A 16,115-nucleotide genomic window follows, 5' to 3' on the forward strand; every position below is an offset into this window, starting at 1 on the left:
AGCTCAGGGCCTATCCTACCTATGGCCCTGGTTGATCTCCACCAAAACACGTGCACACAGAATAACTACATACAAATATGTTAGACACAGATAACAATACTAAACTGCATTTGCATTTACTATCATATATTACAACATCACATACATATTATAGGTTGACCAAGATAACAATACTAAACTGAATTTGCATTTACTATCATATATTACAACATCACATATATATTATAGGTTGACCAATTACCATCATATTATAGAATATAAATGTATTCATATGTGCATATATGTGACAGTTGATTTTAATTGTCAACTTGACACAATCTAGAGTGGCTTGGGAAGAGAGTCTCAATAATAGACTATCTAGATCAGGTTAGCCTATGGCTGTCTGTGAAGGAGTCTCTTTATTGTGTTAATTCATAAGGGAAATCCCAGCTCACTGTGAGTGGTACCCAGGTGGGGCTGGGTCCTGAGTGTAGGAATAAAGAAAAAGCAACCTGAGCACATGCTCACATTCACATTCTCTTTGCTCTTCCTGTGGACTAGCTGCTTCAAGTTCCTGTCTTGACTTCTCAGTGTTGGACTGTATCACAAAATTGTAAGCCAAATAAACCCTTTCTCTCTTAAGCTGGTAGGTATCTTATCATACAAACAAAAAAATGTAATTAGGAGTGTGTGTGTATTACGTATGTGTGTTAAACATACCCCAGATAAAATGTTCTTCCCCAAAGAGAAAAGTTGGTATAAATTTTAGGTCCGGATAGACTAAGATATAAACCATACTAAGGAAGCCAGATTCAGGGTCAAGAGAGCGCATAATCAGCTGACTTTGTATTTAGTGAAACTGCAGGGCATTATAATTAAGAATGTGCTTAGTAATGGAACCCTGCACATATGGAATCCTGACCAGATGTGGCTGGGTCAGGCACTAAGCACTTGCCCAAACAGAACACACCTGAGCAGACAGAGTAGTGATGTCAAATCTTCCTTGAGAGAATGATGATGTGGTCCTGGGGCAATAATGCATCACAGTGTCTTCCCCTGAGGTATTTTAAAGGGGTCGGTACCATACACCTAAAGGTTACTCTACCTACAGGGCATGAGCAGCTCCAAGGAAGGTGAATAGGTGTGTGGGACTGAGTAGCTTACACATGGCACCTTGACATCATTTCTATGTCAGGGCTCCAGGTGAAGAAGTGCAGTGCAGGGACCATGAGGGACAGAGAGAATCCTATGAAAATAGACCCTGCTGCATCAGTCTATTAAGAATGATGAATTAATAAGAAAATGCATTGTATGCATATATGAAATTGTCAAAGAACTAATGAAAATATATCTTAAAAAATGCTTATTTTTCCTTAGGTGATAGTAATGTATTTGTGCAAGCACTGCCACAAAAATTTGACCTGAGATTTCTACTTGATGCCTTAGGGGGAAGAAATAGAGACTCAGTAAATACCTATAAATTCAGTGTAACCTCACAAAAATGTAACTATAGAAAATTAGACAATTCAATAATGTGTACAGGAAAACACTAGGGCCTGAGTAGCCCAGCAGACCCTTGGTGAGGCTGGTGAGGCTGAGTATAATCATAATGATAACAGTCTAAGCTGCAGTGACAGGCATACAGTCTCAGGGTTTCTCTACCTTTCACAAAGCTGCAAACCTCTGATTTTTTTTTATATCAACAATTTGTTACGACAAGGTAGTGGAAGTGCAGAGGTCACACGGAGTTATTAGAATGACAGAAAGAAAACAATTTGGAAAATGGGTCTTTACCAAAACAAGTAAACTATAGTTTTCAGTATTTTTCTCCAGGCTAGCTATACATTTGTGGAAGGTAATAAAAACAGGTAATATGGTGCTGGAGAGTTAGTGCAGTGGTTAAGAGTACACACTGCTTGTGCTAGCACCCATGCCAGCTGGCTCACAACTTCCTGTAACTCCAGCTCCAGGGAATCCCAACCTCATTTCCCCTTTGTATTTTTAAAGAATACTTACTTTTATTTTAGGTGTATAAGTGTTTCTGCCTGCATACAGGTATGTGTACCAGGTGTATGCAGTATCCAAAGAGGCCAGATGAAGTGTCATAGCCTCTGGAACTACAATTATATACTTGTGAGCAGCCATGTGGATGCTGGGAACAGAATCTGAGTCCTCTGCAAGAGCAACAAGTGCTCTTAACTGCTGGGCTTTCTCTCCAGGCCCCATATCCTCTTTTTTTTTTTTTCAATTAAAAATATGCATAGGGTATATTGCATGTCGGTGTCTGCAGAGGGCAGAAGGGGGCATCTGATGCCGAGAGGCTCAAGTTATAGGCAGTTAGGGGCTGCTGAGCCCTATGTCCTCTTTTTATACCACAGAGTTCATACAATTAATGCTGCCCATCTATGCATGGGTACGGGGCCATCCACTGGAGCGTGAACAAACCATCCTTAAATAGAAGTGATTATTCCTCATCTAGTAGCGCTGTCAACAGCTCCTCAGCTGGGTGGGGGAAGCTTGTGAGTCTCTCTCCTACCCATGCTGGAATGGTGACTGGCTTGATCTTGCACAGGCAACAACTATTGTGAATTTGTGAGTTCAATGGTTGTGTCAAGAAGATACTATTTTGCAGTAGTCCCCCAACCACTGGCACTTACAGTCTTTGCACTTCTTCTTCGGCAACATTCTCTGAGTCTTGGGAATAGAGGCTATATGACAGATATTTCATTATGTTAGCCAGTATTCTTATCTGACAGCTCTGAAAATGTTGCTAAAATTACTCAAAGGGGCCTCGTGAATGAGTCAGGAAAACATACCACAGTCATCACGTAGACTCAGGCCCTGTTTCCTAGTAACAGTTCACATCACTGATTGTCACTCAGGAAAGGAGAGGCTGACAAAGCCCAGCAAAGGAAGCAGCAGTCCAGAAACCCATGCTGGCCATCTGGTATCCGGTCACTTGCAAGTGGAAACCCAGCTCTCCTTTAAGACTTGACTAGTTAGTAGGATGGCACCCACTTCAGCCTGGAGCTCTGATAGGCTCCAGGAAACTTTCTGCAACCCTCCTAGTTATGAATAAAAGAGAACATTTGCTATGTTCATAGATATATGCCCAGCCTCAAACAGAATGGGGAAGACAAGAGTGTTTCATCTGAGTTTATTTTCTCGCCTGAACTAGTTTTCAATAGAGACACCTTCAAGTAGTTGATGTGATGTCTTTGGAGTTGGAATTGTACAGGAAAGGAAATAAAAAAATTCCATTTGTAGTTGAATCCACAACTTATCAATCCCCTCTCCCCCCTTTCCTGTCCTGCAAAACAAAAGAAAAAAGAAAATGGCATTAAGGTTGATGGCATCTCTGAACCTCCTGCACTAGAGAGAAGTATCAACAGAAATAGTAATTTGGTGTTAAAGACTTCAAGAAATTAAGAGAACATTATACCTACTGTTTTTGTTTGTCTGTCTTCTTTTCAAGACTTTAAGGTTGCAGAAGTTTCTGTTCCTTCACAAAACAGGTCAAGATTTAGTATCCACAGACCGTTAAGTGATTTATTTATTATCAGTTTTCAGGTGTGCTTAACAGAATTTGATAGCTATTAATCGTTGGGAAACAAGACGATTGCGCAAAATCAACAAGCTCTAAATTGCTATGTAATATCTTTAAAAATGGAAACTGGAGACTTCCCTATCCCAGAGAGATGGTGCTGCTGTAAATTCATTACTTGCCACCAGAGGGCAACCTTGTTCTGCAGTGGAGAAGATGGTGCAAGGTGCTCAAATTTTAACGTGGGTTATCTGATATGTCATTATATGGCAAAAATTCTCCTTTCACAGTTTGTCTCATGATGCAGAGAACTTTTATGGCCATGACAAACTGTGTTTTTCAGGGAGGTAAGAAAGTATCTTGTTCCTGCTATTAGCCTGCTGTTCTTTATGCTAAAAGAACCTGCAGTACAAAGGAACAAGTACTGAGACTCAGACTTAGGGGTCCTGTTTTTACGAGGACCCAAGATAGCCAACCAGTGGATGAAAATGGTCTCAAAGTACCCCTTCCAGCAAGGACAGGCTCCAAATGCATTACATGCATGTATGGATACTAAATAACCTTTCATAAGGGTACTTCTCTCTGCTATATTAGTCTCAGCAGCTCTTACCTCCCTGGCTTCTTTCTCCATAACATCTTTAGTCTCTAAGTTAAATTCCTGTGCATTCCATAATCGGTAGTATTTCAAGACAAAACTCTTAATTATAGGGAGCTGGCTTTCAGAATTTTCTTATGGCCACAAAAAATGAACTAATACAATGATCCTTGAGTCCTCTCTGTCTTTCCTGTTCTACGGTAGATGTTTCTTTGTACACCAGATTAAAAATGGGATGAGGGAAGGAGATAAAACCAAAAAGGTGGCCATATTCATTTTATAATTTGATCCCAATTGTGGAAGATTTGCAAACAAGGAAAGGTTGGGAAGAAATAGCACAGTGGAATAAAATGCTGTCATTAAAACAACATTTAAGAGAAAATGCCTGTGCTAGTGTTGTGCAGGGAAAAAAGTAGTAGGTGTGGGTTAGGGAGGTGGCTCAGTGGGGAAAGCAGCACCTGACATATACCTCTGGCCTCTGAGAGAGCCTGCTTGTATCAAGAACAAGCACACTCCCAGTCATGGGTGCACACCTTTATACCCCACCCCACCCCCACACAAATCGGTCAATCAACAAAAAAAAGGAGGTGTGTGCATGGTACTACATTTTGCTTTGCTTTGTGTGTTTACACTCTCATCTTCATTCATAACTAGCTCTAGGGATAGTTACATTAATTTACATCACTGTGTGGTGCTTTTTGTATTTTCCATTTTCTATTACAAACATGAACTGTTTTATATTTATTAAAATATAATTAAAATCCAGCAAAGATTAAGTATAGGATTGAGAAAGGAGAAGAAGGGAGTCTTCTATTAGAAAAAGAACTCTGCTTTTCACATAAGATTATCCTCACCAAAAGGCATGCCAAGAAAGTTGTATTGTGCCTGGCTGCCTTATTTACGTTAATTAAAATTTGCCCTCCCAAGATTTTCTTCTAGACCCCATGTACACACCCATGACAGATGCTAATGTTACACAAAAGGCATGCAAGGAGGCAGACCCAGAAGGCAACATTCTTGGACACGTTTACCTGGTAAGAGCAGACATCTGCTAAGGAAGTCCACTTCACACAAGTGGAGGACGTGCACAAGTCAAGCAGCAAGATTTTCTTAAAATCTTCTCTTCTAAACACAGATTTCTGTCCCCCACGACTGGCAAATCAGGAGGCTTGGAAGATACCAACAGACAGACATAAGCCTGTCTGGGAATCAGGCTCAGCTATAATTGTTGAGGCTTGGCCCCAGTGACCTACCTCCTCTACCTAAGCCTCACTTCCCAAAGTGGCCACAACCTCTCAAAACCATACCACTCACTATCTGGGGACCAAGTATTCAAATACACAAACTTGTTGGGGCATTCACATCACAATATCTGAAGAGCCTCTTCTCTCTACCTGCATTCACAGGCAATTACATTTGGTGATTAAGTGTTTACCAGTTTAAATTCCACAGGCAAAAGACTGAACATTTTTGTGGTTTTGTTTTATTGCTTGTTTTTTTTTTTTTTTTTGAGACAGGGTCCTGTTATATATACAATTTTCCTACCTCAGCTTCCCGAGTCCTCAGATTAAAGGAATATATCACCATACCTGGTTCAAGACTGGTAATACTTTGTGTGGTATTTGTGTGGAGTATGTGTCTAGGCACATATGAGATATAGGGGTGCACATGCACATATGTGCAAATTCAGAAGCCAGACATAGAGAATGGATGTCAATTTCTATTGTTTTCTGCCTTAATTTTTGCCACTGGGTATCTCACTGAACCTGGAGGTTGCCATTTGGGGTAGACTGGCTGGTCAGTGGGCCTCTGGGAATCTACCAGTCCCTCCCCTGCCTCAGAACTAGGTTTACAAGAGGGCACACAGGACCACCACAAGATGAGGAGACAGAGGAGGGGAGAGGAGGAGTCAGTCTGTGACTTTGGTAGGCCTTGCCTCTTAAATATATACTACCACACTGCTGCCAGCACCTAAACCCTTGGGATACATTCAAACCACTGGAGTCAGTATTTACTGCACCCAATTCCGACTTGGGTGTTATTAGGTCCTTATGCTTACCTGACAGGCACTTTACCATCTGAGCCATCTCCCCAGCCCCAAGACTGATAATATCTGAAATGCAAAATAAAATAAAAAGGCAACAGCAGCAGTGAGCAGGGTTCCTCAATCTCAGTCCTGATAGCAGAAGGCAGCACCTTCTTTGTTGTAAGTTATTCCCATCAAGGGCCTTTGTGGAGCATGTCCCTGACAGTGGAGATTTTAGCTCCAACTCAAAGGGCTACAGCTTAAACAATTGGGAAACCACTGTGTTCTTATACCTCAAAGTTAGCAACCATTGCCAGAGTCTATATATACAAGCTGATTGACCTTCAGCAAGTTCAAATGGCTTCAACCTATCACTTGGCCCATAAAACATAAACCATTAGAAATGCTTGCTGACCACTATGGACTGAATACAATAGTTTGAGTGTGCCCACAAGGATTCAGATGCTGGAAGCAGTGTGGTAGTAGACATATAAGAGGCAAGCCCTCTTGAGGTCACAGACTGGTCCCTCCCCTCCTCTGTCTCCTGGTTTTGTGATGTAATCCCCTCTTGCATGCATTCCTACCAGTGTGATATGATGACCATGAGGTTAATACAGCTACAGGGGCCCCTGCATGAGCCAGACCTATACTGTTTTGAACTTCAAGATTCCAGAACTGTGAGCTAAACAAACCTCTCTATTTTAGTAAGTAGCCAGCCTCACATATTTCCTTTTACTAACAAAACACAGACTAAAACAATAACCCCATCCACCCAATCTCTCTTGGTCTTTCCTAGGCAGGTTTTTTCCATTTTTACTACAGAAAACAACTGCTTCGGCCCATCCTGCCTAATGATGTTTACAGTGACATCTCTAAGTGGACAAACCTCACAAACACACCCAACTATTTTAACAAGAGGTCCAAGAAAGGACTATGAACAAGGGATGCTGATCACTACATACTCAATCCAACACCTAATCAAAACACTGAGGCAGAATAGTTTCCCTTCCCCATGTTTTCCTTGACTAATCAAAATACAGGCCAAAAGTTCCCAAAACAGGGGGCTGAAGAGGTGGTTCAACAGTTAAGAGGACTGGCTGCTCTGTCAGGACCAGGTTCTATTCCCAGCACCCCCATGGCGGCTCACGATCTCTAACTCTAGTTTCAGGGGCCCTGATGTACTCTTCTAGTGGGCTCCAGGAACAGATGTGTTGTACAAACATACATGCAGGCAAAACATCCCCACGCATAATAGATTAATTTTTAAGGTCCAAATATTAATGGACACAACAGTCACTTAAAAAAATTAATAATTCTCCACTATTCCAGATCTGGAAACTATCATATGGTCCAGAAACCCTACCCTGAAATAAATACACCAAAGAAACAAAGCATGTCCACACAAACACTTGCATTGAAGTGTTCAGGACCTCATTTTCTAGAGCAGACAAAAGATGCCCATCAACTAATAAACAGAAAAGGAAATCCAAAACTGCCTGAAATATTATGTATCTCGTTTTATTAAAAGTTAAACCCATTTTCACTAGTTCTGCTTTAACTTCTGAAAATGACATTTTAATATTTTCCAAAGGTCTATTTAGTGCATGGGTGTGTGTGGTGCACATGTGGATATGCATGAGCATATGTAGGTCAAGCTCATGTGGAATTACACACACAACTGCCTCATGTGACTCTTACATGGATGGGTTCTAAATCCAGGTCCTTATGCTTGTAAGGGGTCATCTTGTGTTTAAAATTAGGAAAGCTTTGTGGAGTTTTAAAGTGAATCAGTTACTTTAAAAGGTATTAAAAAAAAGCTGAACATATAAAAATATGTAAATAAAACTCTAAAATAAAAGGAACAATTATTTATTTATTTGTTTGTTTACTTGCTTTTTTCACTACAGTGCTAGGGATGAAACCCAGGGCTTCATGTATGGTAAGCAAATGTTCTACAGTTGAAGTGCACTCTAACTCCAAGGTAAAAACTTTACAACATCAGTTTTATTTTGGATGTGCATTTAACTTGATCAGTTGGTGCGCACACCACTGTCTGCTCTCGGGTAAATTCTGGTCTGACTAGATTTATGCAGAGTAATCTACAAAATTTCAAAGTCAGCCAGCAAGTCAATCTGTAGACAGATAGAAATCATATTCAAAAACTAATGAAGCAGAACATTCAACATGTGGGATCCAAATAAAAGCTATACTCCTGTGCCCCATCCCAATAAAAGTTGCAGCTTACATGTAGCTATTGCATGATATTAACAAGAAAGACTGATTATTGAAGGTGTTGTCCCCTTATAGTGACACTTGGAGAAGCTTATTTTAACTCAGCCAAGATCCAAAACTTTTAGACAGTCATAAAAGGTGAAAAGTAACCATGGAAACCATAGTAGGTTACTGATATTCCTTCCTTCCTTCTATCCCCCCCCCCCCCCCCCGCCTTTCAATTTCAGCAGAAAGACCTGCAACTTCTTCCTAAAATATAATTTGAAATCAAGTACCGAGCTTTGCAGAATGGATGGCAGGCACAAAACAGAGGGACCCCATGAAGGAGGGGCTTACCGTCACAGTGAGTGCATCTGTAGATCTCTGAAGCTATAGGCCACCCAGCATCCAATCATGGACCTTGAGAGGTACCCACAAAGACCAGGACCACCCTGCAGAGAAACAGAAATACTTGAGAAAAAACTGTCATAAAAATCCATGAATCCATGCCCTTCTCACTCCTATTGTCCCTTTACAGATCCTTCTCATCCTAAGTCAAATTTTACATTTTATTCATTCACTTTTTTTTTTCACCTTTTAGATTAAGATACAGGTTCTAAATTTATAGAATACAAAATGGAATAGGGATTAAAATAGCTGGTCAGGAATTATTATACATGTAGCAATTCTGACATGATAAAAATCACTACTAGCACAGATTCTGCTGGTGCTGCTTTCTTTCACTTAATAATAATGTCCTAGGAAGCACCTAAGTTTTATGACAGTAGTTTATGCAACCTGTGCACACCCTCAGGTAAAGACATGCATAACATTTAGAGTAAGTCTAGCATGTTTGCTGGTGCATCGGCATGCATGCTCATATTGTATCTTTGGCTCCTCTAAAAGCAAAGGCACTATCAACTAATAAATGTCTTTATTGTTTCCCTCGGTGCTAGGGGTAAAACCTAGAGCCTTTTAGGAGTCAGGCAAGAGTTCAATCATACCCCAGCTCCATTTCAACCTTTCGAGTGATGTTTTTTACAAAGTGCCATTTCAAAGGGCTCTGCCTGAATTTACTTCTCTATTTTTACCTACTTGTTTACATTTACTTAGTACCTATCTGTGTGTGCACTTGAGGCCCCCAGAAGATAACTTTCCAAAGTCAGGTTTCTCCTTCCACCATGTGTATCCCTGGTATCCAACTGAGGCTAGTTAACAAGCTTGCTGCTGGGTACATTAACCCTCTGAGCCATTTTGCAGGACCCTGAAGTAATTCCAAAGAAGCTAGGCTCCTAGTTCATGAAAACATCATACTGTACATCATACCCACATTTTCTTTAAGGGGCTAGAAAGAGGGCTCAGTGGTGAGGAACACTGGTTGCTTCTGCAGAAGACCCAGATACAATCCCCAAATTCCATATGGTGAGCTGGCTCATAACTGTAACTCCTGTTCTAGGAGATCCAATACTCTCTGGCCTCTATAAGCATGACACATGAATGTGGTACACATACATACATACATGCAGAAATGCACACATACACATAAAATTTTTTAAAAACTTATTTATTTGTTATTTTTCAGTAACTAGGAACACAAATCAGCTAACCAATAATTGCCTGACAAGATGTACTCCTAGCCTTGTAAAATTTCTTTAGTTATAAATGAACCCAGCTCCTGGAGTTCAAACTATCCAAAACCATTGGAAAATGCAAGAACCAAGGAAATTAAATTCCTGCCTCTCAAATTCTTACTTGATCATCTTGAGCAATAGCTGAAAGGTGTAGGTTTGTTGTAACTCAAAGCCACCAGTGAAGCTGTGAGGAAGGGTGCTGCTTATTACCCATCATAAACTGTTTTCAGGAAACTCAAACAAATCAGTTCTACAAAGTTATGTTTATAGTTCTGCTGTTTAAAAGAAGGAAATGAAAGAGATTTGACAGTCAAGTTCACAGACCTCCAAGTTTCATTCCAATATTAAAAAAGAAAAAAAAATCATAAGAATCTAAGAAAATAAAAATTCACCTACAAAAATCTCTGAATGGAAATTAAAAGGCACTAAACCACATTGAACGAGGCACAAATATGCTTATAAAATAAAAACAAATAAATGCAGTGGGAAAGAGGGACTGGAGAGATGGCTCAGCAATTAAAGAGTACTCTGCTCACTTGCAGAGGACTGAGGTCAATTCACAACACCCACAGGGCAGCTCCAATTATCTGTAACCCTATTTCCTGAGAATATTGGCCTCCTCTGGTACTGCATATGCATGTGACACCTATACACACATGCAGGCAAACACTCATATACATCAAATAAAGATAAAAAATCTTTTAAAAAAGGAAAAATGTGGTGGAAAAGCACAAAACTCTTTGAAGGAAGCTGAGGGGGAAGCAAATGACTACTCAGAGTATGTTGTAAATTATGGGGTGGGGGATAGGCCTTATGATGAAATAGCTAAATGCTACAAAGTATCAAAATATAAGCAGCTGTCACCACAATAAGCTCCAAATTGCCTGTAAATTAAAAGATTAAACCCTATCATAATTCAATAAGCAATTAATATACTAACAGTTCCTATTACAAGCTGTTCTGAAAAAAATAAAAAAAACTTCAGAATTGAATCCCTTTTCCTAGGTCCAAGACAGATGGTAACTTACAAATCAGAGTTTCAAAACTGAAAACTATCTTTTATATATGTTATGAAACTCTGTAAGCCTAATTGATTTTATCATCTGTGTGTGATCAACACACACACAAACACAAACACAAAGAGGAATTATAACTTTGGTTAATGGCATTCTTCTGGTTATACAACCTGTCAAAAATAATTAGTTGATTGCTGAACACAGTAAATTAAAATGAGAAACCAGTCCTTTAATAGCTGGTTTAGACTGATTTCCCCATGATTAGTACCATAAACAGAAGAATCATCAATAGTTGATGTTCTCAGGGCTGGCTAGATGGCTCAGTGGATGAAGTGCTTGCTTTACGAAAATGAGGACCAGAGTTCAGATTCTCCAGAATCCATATAAAACCTGTGCATGGCACTAAACATCTGTAACCCCAATGCTGTAAGGCAGGGACAAGCAGATCATTGGAACTCACTGGCCAGACAGTCTAGTAGCTCCAGGTTCAGTACAAGTACAAGTTTGCCTTGGTCATGGTGTTTTATCAGAGCAATAGAAAAACAACTAAGAAACTCATTGTATTTTTACTATTTAGTTATTTCCCCTAAATTGGACACAGAATTCCTGGAGCATAAGGTAACCCCCAACCTTTCCACTGAATGCTGTGCTTCCTTCCGTTACGTTATTCAAAGAATCATTTTTATGTCTCCTGCTAGTAGGAAGAATACTATCCCATGTTGATCTCTGCACTCTAGGTTGGACGCGCGGTAATTACAGTAAATGTAATCCGAAGGAAGGAGAGGGAGGGAGAGAGTAGGAGGATGGATGGACCATATATGGTCACAGAACTTTGTAGTAGTTGATAAAACAGATTAACACAGTAATCATACAATCTCTCTGCCACATTTGTTTTCTTCCTTTCTGTCTTTATTGCAAAATACCAGAAGGAAGTAAAATATTTTCACAAGGATATTAGAGTTCAGAAAGATTTCTTTGGAAGTTTTCCTGTGTGGGTTGGAATTCAGGAACCTGCACACGCTATGCAAGTTCTCTACCAGTAAGCAGCATCCCTGCCCCGTTCTACTTTTCTTCAGTGACAGCATCTCATTAAATTAATGATGCAGAGTAGCCTCAGCCTCCTTAATGCTGGGGCTACAGGACTTTAAGTAGGTACTCTTTCTACACTCCTGGTGACATCTCAGCACACTGATGCTCTATCTGAGCATGCCTGATCCGGTATTCACCTATTTTTCTACCCTCTAAGTCTTCATCCAGTTACTGTTCAACATGGCTGAGAAGTCACAGATGTAGCTAAATGTCCAAACTCAGGAATACCCTCTGTTAAGGCCCATTCTAAAGTCATTCCCACTTTGTTCTTTCTAAACCCTGTTTATTACTTTACAGAGCTTCAGAACAGCTCTGCACATTTGAAAAATACTCTGAAGAGTTTTTAGTTGTTTTTTTTTTAATGTACATTTGTGTTTTGCCTGCATCTATATCTGTGTGAAGATGTTGGATCCTGGAGTTATAGACAGTGAATGTGCTGGGACTAGTTATGAGTGCAGGGACTGTGGGCCAGTGCTGGGATCACAAATGGGTGCTACAAAGAGTACTTGGGATTACAAATGAGCTTTGGGACCACAGGGATTTCAGGTATAGGTACTGGATTTAGTTAGGCTTTTCTGTAGGCTGTGGGGATCCAAAGCCTGGTCCTCATCCTTGTCTAGCAAGTGGTTCCCCCACTGAAGCACATATGATCACATGGATCTTTTAAATTGCATATAAGAAACCATAGAGATAAACAGCAAATAATATCTCAAAGTGTGTTCCTCAAAGGCAGTCAGTCATTTTGGGAATTACATTCTTAGCCTACGAGAAGAGCATTAGGAATTAAAAGAGTCCTCCTTAAAAATGATGTCAAATTTAAAAATATTTTTCTCACAAGAGGAAATCCTGCCTTCAAGACTCATTTACCCCAATACAACAAGAACATTCCAATTGGAGCTCGCTATAACTAAATATACGCCAGCATCCTCAAGATTGCACTTTGTTTTTAGTTGAAGTAAAATGAAATCACTTAACATAAAATTAACCATTTTGAAAATGTGCACTTTGGTGGTATTTAGTACAATGACATCTTAAGGAACCACCACCCACAAAACACTTCTATCACACTAAAGAAAAACCTTCCTCCTACTCACAGTCATTCTACCCCTCCTCTTGGGAGGATCAGAACTGCTAGTTGGATATCTGTGCCCATGGATTTGCCTGCTCTGCACATTTCACATAAATACACATCACACAGTGACCATTTGTGTCTGGCTTCTCTCACTAACCATATTTCTAAAGCTCTTCCTTCCGCAGCAAGGATCTAGCCTCATTCCTTTTTATGGCCTTGCACCATGTTGTTTGTGTTAAGTGACTTCCCTTCCAGGGGCCATAAGGCAAGGTCAGGAGAGACCAGTGGAGGTGAGCTTCAGGACAGTGACAGAGAGAAACAAAAGCACATATGCACACACACATATGGTCCATCTGTTCTCCAAAAGAAATATAAAAATCAATGTGCAATTCCCAATAGGCTCTAGAAGCCTGAAATCTATGACAGTATTTTACTGAAATAAAAGTATGCCAAGATGCTAATGACTTAAAAAAATAAGTATAATAATAGTTACAAGAAGTAGGGCAGGTCTCCATGAACCTTTATCTACAGGGAATTAAAATCAGGCCACCATCCTCAATTTTCTTTTTACTCATGAAACTATGACATGGGCACAGGAAGGTGAAAACTGACTATCTGAATTGTTTTCTCAGATCACCTATCATTTTATTGATTTCTTTGTGTTAAATTACTGTGGAATAACTTTCCCTCAGACCAGACCACAGCTTATTAAACTGTATGTGTATGATCCCATATGGTGTCACGTAACCAAATGGAGAGCTTACCAAAAAACAATTGGCAACAGTCCAAGGTTTCTGAAAGTATAACCAAGAATCAATTCAAACTTGGAAAGAATACAAGGGGCTCCCAGCAGGGCTCACCCATGCTGTGTGTGTAACCTCACTTCAACTTTGGTTCTGAACAAACAACACATGTACTGCCCATGTCACCACCACACTCTCTGAACAGAGACTGTTATATGTTATGATCTACAGTGCTTTCCCCAGGTATACAGACGTCTGCTCTCATAGACACTGCATGGCTTAATTATGGACAAAGACTTCATATTTTTCTATACCACTGCTCAGCAAGCTAGTATCCAATTACTATATTTTTGGATGTCATAAAAACTGATGTCTGAGTTGCTGAACTGAGTTTTTCCTCTCTTCCCTGTGTATACGCAGGTTTGACTTCTGTGTAGAAGTCCTCGAGGTGGATCCTAGGAATCATCTTTGATTTCTCCTCCACCTTACTGATTGAGGTAGGGTCTCAATCAAATCACTGAGATGGCTACTCTTCCTAACCAGCTTGCTCAGGGAAATCCCAGGATAGAATTATTACAGGTGGGGATCCAAACTCAAGTCCTCATATTTGCTTTGAACACTGAGCCATCTCCCAAGATCGGACATCAGTTTCACAAAGTAATAATAATGACAATAGAAATAGTGGGATGTTGGCTTAGGACAGAAATTTCCAAAATTTTCTGAAATTGCCTTAAATATTTTGTTCTACATATTTATACAAAGTGGCATTCTTGGCAATGAAGATTATAAATTCAAAATATTGATCAACTTTGAAAAACCAATGAAGATAGCTCTAAATAATACCACAACATGACTTAATTTTTATGTAAAATTAGGCACATCCATTTTATTAGTATAAAAATCTGCTTTCATGTTAATGATAAAGTTGTACCAACAAACTTTTTTAGAATAAACTTGTTTATGATTTATCATCAATAAATGTTTTATATTTACTATATATGCAGAATTGTGTGAAACTTACATGGGCAAAAAGGTTTCATGAGTAGAATTACAACAAAAGAAGCCTGACTTCGGCACAGTCTTTTTGTCATTGTTGTACATCAATGCCCTATGTTTAGACACATTACTGAATAAAGAAGAAATCTCTTCCTTTTTAAATTTAGATTTATAGTGTATATGTATGGTACTGCCATTCTGAACAATAACTCTAACTTTGTATACAAATTCTGAGAGCCTAAATTTAATGTCCTTTAAAAACTGAGCCTATATAGCATAAACACAATGGACAGCTATAAATTTAAACCAAAGATCACTGAAGAAATATATAATTTAAAAATAGTATAGGTAAAATGATTTAAAAAAACAATACTGTTTCATGTCTACAGGCTGAATTGGAGTCTCTGTGGGGCAGGGGTAAAATTTCAGTGATGTTATCTGCAGGTGGCATTCTTGGTTTATGACATCAATTTTCCCTTAACATGTGGAAGAAACCCTCTGACAGGGTCTGAGCAATATTTGAACATATATTTAATAGGAAAAATGGGGACTGGAGGGATGGCTCAGCAGTTAAGAAGACTATCTATTCTTCCACAGGACCTGGGTTCAATTAACAGCACCCATAGGTGGCCAGAACCACATGTAAGTCCAGTTCCTGATATACCTGTGGTACTCAGAAGTACATACAACGGAGAGGCAAAACACGTAGATAAGTAAAAACTTAAAAAAAAAAAAAGATTTTAGAAAACCTTTTAAGATTACTTACAGAGTTTGCATAGTAAGTTAGCAGGTATTGCCAACTGCTGTTGATAACACAAGTGTTCAATGTTCTACATGATACCTACAAACAGGCAAGTGCTTTCTTGGTAACCCAAGTCTGCAGGGTGCAGGAAGTCAAGACCTATTTAAAAGCACATGAAAACACAAACGCAGAATTTTCCACCATTATCTTCCCAATTTGTGTTAGAATTCATAAAAATGAAAGGAAAAAACGCAGTTAACTAGAGGAATCAATAGTCAGTGTTTATAACATGTATACAAATGAAATATGTGACAATAGTTCAGGACTAGAGATAGATATTGTGAAGTTCTAACATGATAGAGCAATGTCAACAGATACAATAGAGGATGACAAAAATGATGGCTATAAACACTAGAACCACACAACAAAAAAAGTGAAAATTCAGCTAATCAAAGAGCAGAACTGTAAAAT

At 39.3% G+C, this 16,115-nt stretch overlaps 1 protein-coding gene across 16 annotated transcripts in view; it reads right to left on the reverse strand.

The window, feature by feature from the left end:
- Nucleotides 1-16,115, reverse strand: part of Tbl1x (transducin beta like 1 X-linked) — a 168,536-nt gene that overhangs the window by 23,006 nt on the left and 129,415 nt on the right. For 5 of the 16 annotated variants that reach the window (XM_050128290.1, XM_050128279.1, XM_050128285.1 and 2 more), the window contains 3 exons: nt 8,713-8,807; nt 5,150-5,286; nt 3,426-3,481 (listed from right to left, as the gene is read on the reverse strand). In XM_050128290.1, the coding sequence (XP_049984247.1) occupies nt 3,426-3,481; nt 5,150-5,166 (73 nt within the window). In that variant the 5' untranslated portion in view covers nt 5,167-5,286; nt 8,713-8,807. Of the gene's footprint in view, nt 1-3,421; nt 3,482-5,149; nt 5,317-6,177; nt 6,232-8,712; nt 8,808-16,115 lie in introns of all 16 variants that reach the window. The other 11 variants (XM_050128280.1, XM_050128281.1, XM_050128286.1 and 8 more) reach the window with 7 other exon arrangements.

The sequence above is a fragment of the Alexandromys fortis genome, unplaced genomic scaffold (assembly GCF_014885135.2).
Source record: "Alexandromys fortis isolate MF-2015 unplaced genomic scaffold, M_Fortis_MF-2015_v1.1 scaffold_289, whole genome shotgun sequence".
Taxonomy (NCBI): Eukaryota; Metazoa; Chordata; class Mammalia; order Rodentia; family Cricetidae; genus Alexandromys; species Alexandromys fortis.